Source organism: Pipra filicauda, unplaced genomic scaffold (genome assembly GCF_003945595.2).
Source record: "Pipra filicauda isolate LSUMZ 115617 unplaced genomic scaffold, ASM394559v2 scaffold21_size4447388_pilon, whole genome shotgun sequence".
Lineage (NCBI taxonomy): Eukaryota > Metazoa > Chordata > Aves > Passeriformes > Pipridae > Pipra > Pipra filicauda.
Genome location: NW_024104332.1, coordinates 582,199 through 595,658, shown reverse-complemented (window position 1 = coordinate 595,658; position 13,460 = coordinate 582,199). Strand labels below are relative to the sequence as shown.

Genomic DNA, 13,460 nt, shown 5'->3' with positions numbered 1-13,460 from the left:
GTGGCTGTGTGTGCATGCTCTGGGAACGGAGGAGGAGAAGGGATGACACGCACGTCCCAACAGTTCTTCTTTTGGTTTGTGCCAGGATCTACCTCCGTAGTTCCTCAATCCAGATAAAGCTAATATTTCATTTCATTTAAAAGTTTCCTGTAAGACTTTGCCCAGTTTTCTTAAGAGAGGTCAGAAACCAGTTTGCTGCCGGGGTTGCACTGCCCGTGGGCTGGTGTGGAGGCAGGTTAGTGGCAGGGATTTGGACAGTGCGTTGGTGGCAGTGATGTGGCACTGTAGGAAGCCAGAAGTGCTCCCAAGACACCGGCACGGAGCCTTCGCCTGGCGCCTGGCTCCCGGGGGTCAGTGCAAAGCTCCTCTCCCTCCCTGGGTCGATCCTTCGCTCGACCGCCTCAGCAGAGCTCGCCGAAGGTCGGGCCGTGCTGCATCGCTCCCAAAGTTTGAGAAGGGCTCGGCTTAATCACGCAAACACACTTCAGCTGCTCTATGCCTTATGAAGGCATTTAACGTCCTGTCTCCGCGTTTCTCTCTGGGAATTACTGAAATGCTGAATAATGGAGGAGGTGAACTGTGTTTTTGCTTCTGTTGGGATTATAGGTACCTGCTGCAGGCTGGGCTGTGTTGATAGCCCAGGTAGTCCCTCTTCAGAAATGCTGTATATAAAATTCTATACTCTCCCACCTCTCACAGCCCAAGTATAACCCAGCACCGTCTTTCTTATCGGACGCAGATCTGACAGCAGATCATGCTTAACTCCTTTTTCTGCTCAGGTTTCCCACCCAGTTTAATGAAGTGGGCTGTTCACCCTGTGTAGCACCAAGGGACAGTGGCCATGGCAGGAGGTTTAGACTGTGCTTAAACTTGGGTTCAAAACCCTCCAAGCTGCCACTCACCATGTGATTTCAGGCAGCTGATTTAATTTCTGGTGCATCTGGAAACTCAACTGGACAAATGAGGAGAGTAAAAATTAGATGATTCTGTGAGCCACCATTTCTTCAAAGATACTTTGTGGGCATATGCTTCCAGGCATGAGTGTCCAAGTTATGTATGTCACATGCTTTGTTCTCTGTAACAATAACTGAGAAGAGGCTTAATTCAAATGAAACAGTAATATTTATCTATGCAGTTTGAGAACTCTGATTTATTCTTAGGTGATTGTTGAACCTATGACCTTTATAAGCCAATATTCCTTGAACTTTGGGTTTGTTCTCACTTAAAAATACTTGTTTTCAGACCACAACACTGGTGTCCCTATGGAAGCCACTGTTTGTATCTGGCATTGAGATCCCATGGAGAAGCTGAGGAGGGGGATGGCTCTTCATATTCATGAAGCCTGGATACTTCTGTTTGTAATCCCTGGTTTGGTCACTCCAGCTGCCATCAATCATGAAGACTATCCTGCTGATGAAGGGGACCAGACCTCCAGTAATGACAATCTGATCTTTGATGACTACCGGGGGAAGGGCTGTGTGGATGACAGTGGCTTTGTGTACAAACTGGGAGAACGTTTTTTCCCGGGACATTCCAACTGTCCCTGTGTCTGTACTGAGGATGGACCTGTTTGTGATCAACCAGAATGCCCTAAAATCCACCCAAAGTGTACAAAAGTGGAACACAATGGATGCTGTCCGGAATGCAAAGAAGTGAAAAACTTTTGTGAATATCATGGGAAAAATTACAAAATCTTGGAGGAATTTAAGGTATGAAATCCTTTCTTCAGTATTTAATATTAGTATGCTTTAGGGATTGTATTTTTGCTGGGAACTCTCAAAGGCACTCAGTATTTGCTTACTGCTGTTGATGGATGCTGAAGTAATTTTTAGCTGTGGTGCAGGTCTGGCTCATGTAAAAGCTGCAAAAGCTCCCCCTTACCAGCATTCACTGAGGGCCAGTGGTCAGTCAAAAGCCCCCCTTGTAAATGCCAGCCCTCTGGATCTGCCTCCTTTGCTCATATCATGGATCATGTTGGACCACCAGTGGTGTGTAAACCAGTGCTGAGTGCTTTTTAAGAACTCCTTTACAATTTGGATAGCAAAAAATTGATGGTGCAGTACTGAGAGTTGTTACTCATAACTCTATGAGAATGCAAACAAGTAGATGGTAAACTATATTTAATATTTTTATTTGAACTGTGATAAGGCTGTCTAGAATGGAGAAGATAAATTCCTAAGCAGATGACCATCTCAAGTAATAAGAAGTATGGGGTTTCCTTGTAATGGTTGAGTTCCTGTTAGAAATGTTGTAAAGAAATCCTTCTAAAATATATCTTGAAAATAAGACCAGATTCTAAAAAACCATTACCGTTTTACACAACCTGCCTCTCTCATTCCTTGAGTTCGATCCCATGTTTTCAGTTCTGCTAAGGAGAATAGCATTTCACAATGAAGAACGGTGTCTGGAAAAGCTGTAGGTACACAAGTTTGTTCTCCTGGGTCACGTGGCTTTAAGAGTTGTACCTCCATAATTAATGACAGCCTATAGCTCTTCATGGCTGTGTGCCCAATCTCATTATGCACTTGGGCAGTTTATTTGCTTTCCTGCTATGAAAATAATTTCGTATTGGTCTGCACTTCACAAGTTCTCGGTAACATAGACGACAATTTCCTTTTTTCCAGAAGCTGTCGTTTTCAGTGAAGGTAGTAGTTAGTTCCTCTCTTCTCACACATGTGTTTTATGTTCATCTTTTTCTGTCCATCTGTAACTGCAGTCCCTCAGTCTTGGCAGGATAGTTTGATATCACAGGCACGGGGCAAAGGAAGGGTATGAGGAACATCTCCTTGAGGGCCATCCTGATCAACCTGTTCCCTGCTTTCCTTCACTGAGGAATGTGAAGTTGCTGATCTTGTGAACTGCTTAAATAAAGCAGTAAACTTGTGCAAAATCTTGTGAACTGCTCCTCTTGCCCTAGGAAGGCTTAGACCAGCTTCACTGTGCTCCAGTGGTCCCATCTTGACTGCTGTGTTGTCATCAGGTGGTGGGGTGTCCCACCTAGGTGGTCGGATTCTGATGTGAGAGTTACAAGGACTATTTTGGAGAGATTTTAGGAAGCAGAAAGTTACAAGGACTCTTTCTGAAGAGATTGCAATGGGAGAACAACGAGATGGATCTTGTCATTAAAGTATTTTTGCGTGTGAATTAAGTGCAAAAGCAATAATCACTTTTCCTGAAAGAAGTCATTGCACCCTGATAACAGATTAAACTCTACAGAAATACAGAATATAGGAAGAAAGGCTATTAGAGTTAGGAGCTATCTGATTTATTGCTTGTTGTGTTCAAGTACTGTGGGGTGCTGTGTGAAAAGCAAGGTGCCAGTATCCTCTGAGAAACACAGAGTTGATGGTGTCACAGCACTCTCACACGCAGTAACCTGTCCAGATGCTTCAGACTTAATTTAGCTGACAGTCAAGCTTGTGACCTGGACCTGTGTTTTGCTGAAAACTCAATACCTTGTGGAGTAGGGCAGAAAAACCAATGTTTTGGAAATCTATGTGTTTACCTAGAATAAACAGTGAATTTGTTTCCCTCTTAAGTAGTGTAGGAGAGTCAGGCAATGGAAGATCACTTCCAGGGGTGTTTGGGGGGGGGGGGAAAGGAGCACCTGTGAACTATGACTTTATAAATGTTATAGGAAAGGCAGAACTTCAGAAAACTGCTGCTGTGAAGTCTTGACTTTATGAGGCACCCAAGCACAGATGAAATTCAGAGCAGTTCACAGGTTTTGCAGGCTCTGAGCTCTGCTCTTTCCTCATCCTGTTGAATTTCTAAGGTCTGCAAACTTTGTCACGTCCGTTCCACACACACTGAAGTCAAAGAGGAGAGGCTTTCTCCAGTGACTGACTCAAACCCAGGCTGCTTTCAGTGGAAACAGAGGCACTGTTTTATGTGGTCTCAGAACCCTTTCACCCACTTGATTTACTTTTGCTCATATGTAGGTTCCAAATCGTCATCTATAGAAGGGCTTGTCAGTGCTTAGTTTCAGCTGAAATTAGCCTCTATTTAAAAATCTTCTGCAAGTGTGTGTCTGTGTGTGTGTGCCAGGACTGACTCATCTTGTAGAGATTTCAGCTGCCTGATCTTTCACAAATTAGGATTAATTTTTTTCTCTAGGAACTTTTTTTTTTTCTCAAGGGTATCAAAATCTGTGAGAAGTTCCCATTTGGAAGAATTTTTCTGTGTTGTTGCTAGATTTTTGCTTAGGTTTGGGGTGATAAATCCAAAAGTAATTTAATCTTTTTTCTTACCACTGGCAGTAACTCTGATGCTCTCAGGGTAAAGGAGTTGTTACAAAGGCCCATTTCTTGAATATTTGGCTTTCTTCTAGTGAACAGATCTTGCACATCTGATTTTTTGAGTCACAGCAGTCATAAGCACAAAATACAAACATGACAACAAGCCATCTAGCTTAGACAGCTGTCCAAATGTTTATGTGTGTGCCCCTCAGTCAGTAACACGTACAACTGAAATGCTAAACCGAAGTTCAACTGTAAATCTCAACCCATTAGGAGTTTTTCTTGTATCCTTTTGTAAAACCTTGTGTCCTTGGCAGATGGTTTAGTGATGCCATGTAGCATCTTCACAGCTTTGTTGTGGGTCCTGGGAGATCTTGGTGGGTTTGGGGCCCAGGGTCAAGGATTTTGATACCTGTGGAGCAGGAGAGAGTGTAGGTATGGCGGGTTTTACTGGGATCCATCTCTCTCTTTCCCATCTTGTTTTCCACTTCTCTGTCAGCCTCATGTCTGCTCTCTCGGGTCTCCTCTGGCCCCTCTCAGAGGGAGCACAGGCAGTGTGGTGGCTGCAGGGAAGGTGTGAAGGATGCTGCAAGTCTCAGGCAACCTCTGTTTTCTCAGAGAGATCTATCAGGGACTCCTGGGGTCACTTGGCAGCTTGTTTTTATTCCCACACACCATCCTTGTTTTAATTTCGGTCCTGGAGGTCAAGGTCTGAGTCCCAAGTGCTCTGTGCTCGCCTGCAGGAGCAGAGATCTTTCAGGGAGGTTGTTGACACTCCCCTTTCTTCCCAGACAGAGAAAACAAGCAAATAACAACTCAGAGAGTGGTCTAGGTTATTGTAAGTCCACATGGTTGCATTTCAAATGAATGTTCCCAGACAGCAGCTGATGTAAACTTCAGGAGACAGTGTTCTGCCAGCGTGATGGATGTTCATTGGCAGCTGATGGAGCAATCGTGCAAATGTCACTGAGACAACAGTTTCCCGAAGTGCTGATTAGTTTTGTCTCTCTTGCATAACTTACTGAGAGAAAAGCACACACCTGCCCAACTGGAGAAATGGGATTATGACGTGATTAAGGTGTATTCATGACCACAGTCAGGAGCTGTTGGAAGAGGATTGGGTTGTCAGTTTGGGAAGTCCATAATCAGTTCTGAACTTCCTAGGTCTCTCACCACCCAAGAGGCATATCCAGAATAACCTTCTGTGGACCTCTATGGATATGTAGCAAAATACCAGTGCTGGGAAATGAACGGTCAGTTCACAAGAGATTGTCAAGCTGACATCTTGAAACATTCTCTTCATTTTAGACTGGAAAACAGGAACTGCTCCCTGTCCCTGCAGGAGGGTGAGTCCCAGGGACCTGGGTTTGGTAGCATGGTGCCATCTTCCAAGGCAGTGGCAGGAATGTCCTAAGCACAGACATTAAAATACTTGGGTTTGCCTGGCAGGACATTGGGTGAATTATCCTTTGGGTGGGGACACAAGAGGTTCTGGTGTCACAACTTGGCCTTCCTGATAATATTCAGGTCAGAGGAGCAGCTTCAACCTGCAGTTGTGAGCTGGCGCTTGGAAAACACTCTGAACATCAAGGACAGTTTTTGGATGCTCTTCAGTGGCTGCCCTGCTTTCTGCCAAGAGCTGCAATTTCTTCCAGCCACTGGCTCTGCCAAGGCTTAACCTCTGCTGCCTGTCCTTCCCAATGACTTCTCTACATCCTTGTTCTCTTCCCTTCCACTTTCACTGCTCCCAAACCTATCCTCAATCAAAAAGTGCCTAGGTGGTACCCAGATGTTTGTCCCTTGCATCAAGCACAAGTGTGGAAGGATGGGAGAATATCCCTTGTCCATGGGCAGGCCTTTACACTGCAGGAAAAAAAAAAACCACAAAAAAAAAACCAGGAAAGGGGCAATTTTTGTTTCTAAGGCAAAATCTTCACTGACCTGAAAAGAGCCAGGATTCAGTGCTGGAGTTGTACTTTATTTTTCTTTCCCCTGTTTCCTGCCAGTATATCTTAAGTTCATTGCTTTGTTTTGTCCACAAATCACCTGTAATCCTTCAGTGAGGGTTTCTGTATCTTGCTGACTTTATGGCACAGTAGGGATCACAGCTCTAGCAGGGATCTTCAGGGTGTAATCAGAATCCCAAATAAATGAGGGACTGTGTAAGCATAGCATTATCATATACTAATTCTCAGCTCATTATGGAAACCTTTACTTCAGAATAGTGGCACCTCCTTCTCCTTTGTTACTGCTCTTTAAAAATGTTTTATTAATGCAATTATCTGAATATAACTTAGCAAAGTAAGGCCTCTCCTCAAAAGGCACATGCAAGCGTGCAGCAGCTGTCCCAGCACCTCAGAGCCCTGAAATGCAGCGTGTCCATCCTGACACTGGAGAAGGGGAGGCCGTGAAACCAAACAGTGCTTCCCCATCCCCAGAACCATGCCAGAAATAGAAATTAAGTGGTGCCAGTTACAGCCTGGCTCAGACTGCCAGTTACCCAGCCTGAGAGTGCAACCTCATCCGATATGAATGGAACACTTGGGGCATTCTGGAGCATTCCCGATGGGGTGATGCTGTTAGGTGACAAACAAGAGTGTGATGCAGCCCTGGGTTGACAGGGAAGGTGAGGGGAGAAGTGTGTAGCCATGCAGTGCCTGGGGTGGTGCAGTGGTATAACCATCCCGTGCTCCCAAGGTCTCTCTGCTCTCCCCAGCTGTGCTGGACTGTCCAGCTGCAGGTTGGGACTGTGGATGCTCCGGTTTGTGTCAGTGTGAGAGTACAGAGTCACAACACCTTAAACCTGAGGAGCTTCCTTAGGCCACTGGGAAGACATCGGGGGGAGGAAAGGAATGTTGGAAAGTACTCAAGTCATGGCAAGAACAAGCATTATTGAAGGATGTTGGTAGTGTACTAAGCCAGTCCTCCAAATCACTAGTAGCTCTTGGATCTTTGCTCATGAATTCCAAGAAGCTGATTACTAACCCAAGCTAGCATGAGGCCCCGATTTTAATATTGGCATTTTCCTCTCCAAGGAAGGAAGTTGTGTGCTGCAGGGTTTGTTTTTTTCTACTATGACTCAAACAAATGGGGCTTTTTCTATTTTTTTTTTCCTTCTTCTTCTTGTGTGTTCTGCAATGTCATGTACGGCTAGAAAATGATAATACAAAAGAAATTTCAATAACATGCCTGTGCTTTAATAAAAGGAGCCATGAACAATGCCAGCTCTGAAGATAGCATACAGCCTTTGAAATCAGACAGGGGAAACAGAACATCAGTCAGATGGAAAAGTATGATTTATTATCTCCCTCCTGGCAAAATTACAGTGACAATGTCTATGCAAAGGAATCTAAAATTACTGACTTACTGTATTTCTGTCATAATTTGTATCAAGAAAACATACTAAAATAGATAGGCCTGTCACATATTGATCTATAGTGATACCTTTTTTAAAAAATTATGTTATGTACTTAGCTACTGATTCTGTAACATATATATTACATTATGCACAAATATATTATTAGAATAGGTGAAAGAAGATGGTCTTTACTCAGAATTTGGCTAAAAAAAAAAAATCCATGTCTTCCAGTTGTCTTCCCCAGTTTGTAGTAATACATGGAGGCCCCAAAAGCTCAGAGCTCAGTGGCGCAGGCTGTGCTACACACAGACTGTCTCAGAGCTTCCCATTGAAATAGATGAGACCCAAACCTTGAGCAGGATTCAAACCCACCAGGAATTGAGCACAAGCCCCCGTTTTAATCCCAGTGCACTGCCCAGCGTGGCAGCGCAGGGCAGAGTTGGGCCTGTACTCGCAAGCCCAAGGGATTGGTATTTTTCCAGTAAATATGACACAGGAATTAAAGTGTGCCCAACATTTGTACTGCCAGAGCTGTGGCCAGGCTTTCAGTTATTCACTCCAGGAAATAGCCCGTTGGCTCTGCTTGCTTCCAGAGAGCTGCTGAAAGAGAGGGGATATCTCTGCACAGCCAGAGGAGAAGCTCTGGCGCTTCCCCTCCCCTCCCTCCATTGCTGCTGGAGCTGTACTGTTAAGAAAATGGAATGTGTGGTACACGCAGCCACTACCAGCTCCTTCCAGGAGTGGGAAAGTCAAGTCCGAGGCTTTATTTCATGCCAGACAATGCTCAGTGGGGCCAAGGGGAGAAGGGCTTATCCCTTGGCTCTCCCGGGCTGTGTTCGTCTCTGTCACACGAGGTGTTTCTGTAGGGCTGGTGAGTGTGAGGTCCTCAGGTCATCAGCTTATGAAGAAGGATGTCATCCTTAGAAACATTCCCAGTTCATTAGTGAGAAGGTTTTCTAGGAAACTGTTTCCTACCAGAGTGAGGGAAAGTGCAGGTGTGTGTTTGTTGCCACTGGAATGCGTTTTATGTTGCATTCATTAAAAATAATGCTCAATTAGCCAATTATTCTAGATATTGTTTTAAAGACTGTAATTAGGTAAGTCATGTAGTGACAATGCTCAGTCTAGTTACAAGATAAAAATACATGTAGCATTAGGCTTCCTTACTCTGTTCTGTGGTACAGTTCAGAGGGAATTCTTTGGGAATTACAGTAAAATCAGTGTGCTAGGAGGAACATTAGCTTTGAAGCAGCTCCTTAAAGCAGGGAATCTCTAAATCTGTTAACTGTGGTCATCCCAGTCAGCAAAACCTTTCTGACCGAGGGTTAGCCCAGTGTGCTCCCTGTGTTAGCAGATCCCAGTGTATTCTCTTATCACAGGTAACCCATTCAAACCCATTTTCATTTCACATTCTCCCCAGTTTGTGCTCATAACCAAGTGTGATAACGTCCTCTGAGAGACAGAAACCTCCTGGACCCTGCTGGCTTCTTTCCCGGGGGTTAGGCACTGACAACTGGGTACAAGGGGCAGAAAGGAGAATTTGGAAAATGCCTTCTCCACAGTGCCAGCTGGTAAAGAGCTGCAGGTTGTCTGCGGCTATGAACTGCTGTGGCTCCATGGATCAGGAGTGGCCCACTGGGATGTTACACTGGTGTTCAGTGCCAGGCAGGTAGTCCTCTGTGGAGTTTGCGTGATGCTGACCTGGGATAAGGGCTTGTCCAAGGGAGCTCCCACAAAGGCCAATCCGCCCTGCCAGAAAGTGAAGAGTAAGGTCAGGCTATCAAAAAAGGGACAGAGAGTGGAGAATGAGAGAGAAAAGTATTTGCCCCCTCACTCCTCTCAATGCAGTGGTAATGGGGTCGCTGTCAAAGCCCAGGAGCAAAGGGAACCACAACCCCAGCAAACCCCAGCAGATGTGATCTCAGCCCCCACCCACTGCTTGGCAGGACAGGGCTTTGGAGCAGGGCCTGGAGGCAGTGAAGAAGAAGGGTATGTGTGTGTAGGTGCACTACACCCTGCACTGAGCACCCTTGGGCTCCTCTGCCCTCAGCAGCGTAAAGGAAAAAAGCAAGTCAGCTCCTAATGGTTCCTTGGACATAGACTCAGGATCAGCCAACATGTCTTTCCTTGGGAGGAGAAAAAGGTGACGGCATGTGTTGATGGAGAACAGTAATGGGCTCTTGTCTCCAGCTCCAGTGCTGGAGTGAACCCTGAGCTCAGCAGCAGTGAGCAAGGGCAAAGCATTCAGGAAGGAGCTGCTCCTTTGAGGGGAAGGAGGGAACATGTTGGGGTGGTGATGGGATGCAGGAGCTCTGGGGGGTGAGACCGGCTTCCCTTAGGGCACAGGAGGTGCAAAACTCTGTGAAATGCCAAGTCTGAGGGTGACAGAGCACCAAAGTCTGCAGTGGGGCAGGAAGAGCTCCCACCTGCCTGTGATGGCTGCAGCCCAGCCAGGAGTCACCACCAGTCAATCACTGTGATGCTTTCCAGCCTGAGCTGTGTGGGGACACGGAGTTTGTCTTCAGACGAAGCAGACTGGCTCAAAGATTGCATTCAGTTCAGTGAACAGCCATCATCTGGCTGTCGTGTGGGTAAAGGAGTCCAAATTCATCCCTGGTGTAGATCTGCCTGGCCAGTACTGTGGCTGTGCATCTGATGATCCAGACAGGAAACGGCAGGAGAAGGAATGGGACGAAGGTCCAAACCTCTTCCAAGGTGATATGGCTGGTTATATTATACCTACCTTCTTAATACAAATTCACTGTTTTATCAGTCCACAGAGCTGATCTTGCCACCTTCTCCCATTTTTCAGCATCAACAAAAGAAGAAACAGCAGATTTGGGTATAGGGAAAACACGTGTGAAAGGGATCACCTTTCTGACCAGGTTCTTGGTTCCTTTTTCCCTGCTTCAAGAAGCTTTCTCCTAGACATGACTCTTTCATTGCAAGACCCGACTGGGAGGGAGTGGAGAGCAGGACACTGCCAGCTGGACTCACATTCCCTGTTGACATTAAAAGGGACTTAACAAATGTGAAGCACACAGAGACGTTTGTCTGTGTCCGAACAGGGCTGTGCATCGCCCTTTGGAGCCACAGTCCCATCTGTCATATCTATAACCTTTCAGAAGGAGTCCCTTCCCTGTGCACTGGGCATGTCTGAACTGAAAAACTATTGTAATAAAGTCATAAAAATTATCACCAAAGTAATAGAGAACTCCAGTCCCCTCAGCCCCAGGGTAGGTGAGGTGCAACTATTGTAAGGAATAAAATGAGACATATATCAAAGCAAAGGGAGCGTTCTTATGGAAGAAGTGCAAAGTCATGTTTTTACAGAAAGCTTCACTGCTGCTCTTGGGAGAGAAAAGCAACCACGAGACTGCAGATACACAGCTCCCGTGGAAAAAGGGCCAGGACTCGGCTCAAGGTTGTCTCTCTCTCATCAGCTAATGGAGGAGTCACTCTTCAGATCCAGACGTGGTTCCAGGAGCCTTTTAAACTCATCAAATTGTGTGGCACAGATCAAGCCTGAGTACAAAGCTCCTCATGCCGTCACAGCCCTGAACCATCGGATGTGGGCCCAGGACAGCCCTGGTGAGGCACATCTTCTGTGCTTCTCTCCCTCATCTGGCTCACTGATCTGTGTAGCTCCCCAGGAAGTTTTAGAAGAAGATGGCCAGGATGATGTTGTTTCCAGGTATGGATAGGCATGCTCAGGGGATGAGGGAAAGAGAGGAATACATGACTTCTGAGGTGGATTACAGTATCCTTATGCCTTTCCATCTCCAGAATCCAAGCCTGGTCACCAGAATGCTGGAAAGCCTCAGAGATGTGAACAGACAAGCAGCAGTTACAGGGGTAACTCAAGTGGAGCTTTGGTTGGAGGGCTGCTGTAGGCTAAGAAAATAGGCAAAGTCATGTTCAACCTCCTTGTGATGGGGCTACTTTGAGTACAGGATGGAGTCACCATTTACAGAAAATGTTTTCAGGAATGTATTTGAGTGTCTCTTGTCCTTTCCATTGAGGAAATTTGTATTTCATTTCAGTCTTACCTAGTAATGTTTGTGTGTGTGTGTGTTGGGGGCTCCCTTAGAAAAACAGGATCTCAGCATCCGCTTCTGCTGCTTCTTGGAAGCCAGCTCCTTGGTTCAGCCAATCTGCAGTATGGTGCAAGCATTTTTCAATTTTTGGATGGCTCAGTTCATTTGTATTGCTAGTGCTCCATGTAAGTAGGATCCAGCTCCAGTTTTTTCGCTGCAGATAAATTATCTAATGACTTAGTAGTTTTTTTCCTGTTGCAAAGTCATTTGCAACCTGATGGTGTTTTCCATGATTGTACTCATCTATAATCACTGAAGAGGTTGTTTATTTGAGCAACTTTCCACCTTTGGAAAATCCAAGGGGTTACAGTTTCTGTAGTGTAATTTATACTGTAGCTCCACTGGCTGGGTGAATGATTTTTATTTTATTAAGTACGTGACAAAAATGAGTGACATTTTTGCTGCTAACAGTAAAAGCAAAGCAAGCAGCCCAAAAGAGAAGTGAGGAGATTTCAGTCTCACCTTCAGGTGGGACTCAGTCACCAGCTCCTTCTTCACCAGTTTAGCACCTGCAAAATTTCTCGACTGAAAGCTTTCTCTGAATTTTCCTGCAGTCTCCTGCTAATCTGCCTGAGATCACAGGCAATTTCAATAACAATGAAAATTATTCTAATTTCGACTCCAGGAGTATCTCTGATGAATGCTATCCCAGTTCCTTTCTTATTCCTCTCCCCTGGTTTATGACTTCCCACCTCAGCCATAATGCAGAAGCCATTTTTGCCTCCGAATTGATTCATCAGGTCCTTTTAAACTTTCTTCCCTTTCTTGCTTCCTGCCAGTAAATTCACCACCTGAAACTGTAGCTACAGAAATAATTTCCATCAGAATTGCCATTGTCCTGAGCATCATTAAAAGTTACAGCTGCTCTTAAGATATAAGTGCCCAATTTGACAGAGTTCACTTTCCATTGCCCTGCTTTTCCTGCTGTTCCGTCTGGATCGAGCAGGATGCCACAGTCCAGGCTGTCTGAGGAGAGAGGCTGAATGGGATTGTCCTGAAAGATGGAGAGATTGACAGCAGCGATGGTTTTTGGTTTTCCTTCCCTTGGAGTCCAGGGGATGGGACACATCCAGACGTGTAGGCAGGAGGTGCATGTGGATACAGCTTGTGGATCTGAATCTCTGGCAAGGTCTGCAGAAGTGCCAGGTTAGATCCAGTACATTCCAAACCACTTTGACGTTAGTAGAAATGGAGAGGATGTAATTTCCTCTTTAAGGGGTTGGCATTTCTTTTTCTAACATGTTCTCAGGGGAGAAAGCATTGCAATTCCATATTCAGCGAAAATACCTATCCTTACACACCATGTCCCTTTTGGTGTTTAAACATGTCTGATTAAGGTTCCCGGTGATACCAAGAGTTCTGGCATCTCCTCGGCATTTGTTCTGATGTGATGGATCTTTGGGTTTCCCCAGGGCTCAGAAAGAAAAGCTCACTGCCTTAATTTCTTGGTTATACACCACTTCAAATTCCAATTGACCAAGCAGATTTCTCCAGTCATTCTGGCCACGCTGTAAATTCACCTGTTTGATGTGGAAGGCATCACAGGCCCCATAACAGATGTATTCAGTTCCATGGAAATACTTAGACTGTATTCTACTAACTCGAACAGCCCCTGTATGATGATCAGTAGGTCTATTGTAACATGATTAGATGGTTATAAACACTTACATGTAGCTTTTCTATTTCATTTCCCCGAAGAAATGTCAAGTATTCCTGATACAATACTCATAAAGTTTGTATTGCTCTGTAGCTGTCTGGCAGTAGCTG

The 13,460-nt window shown here is 45.3% G+C and overlaps 2 protein-coding genes across 3 annotated transcripts in view; both read left to right on the top strand.

The window, feature by feature from the left end:
• SPAG16 (sperm associated antigen 16) overlaps positions 1 to 1,292 on the top strand; it is a 380,760-nt gene extending 379,468 nt beyond the window's left edge. The window contains exon 16 of the mRNA XM_027735649.2: positions 1,243 to 1,292. Coding sequence (XP_027591450.1) covers positions 1,243 to 1,292 — 50 coding nt within the window. The remainder of the gene's footprint in view (positions 1 to 1,242) is intronic.
• The window catches only part of VWC2L (von Willebrand factor C domain containing 2 like), a 44,092-nt gene continuing 31,915 nt past the window's right edge, over positions 1,284 to 13,460 (top strand). For both annotated transcript variants that reach the window (XM_027735650.2, XM_039381323.1), the window contains exon 1: positions 1,284 to 1,709. In XM_027735650.2, the coding sequence (XP_027591451.1) occupies positions 1,299 to 1,709 (411 nt within the window). In that variant the 5' untranslated portion in view covers positions 1,284 to 1,298. The remainder of the gene's footprint in view (positions 1,710 to 13,460) is intronic.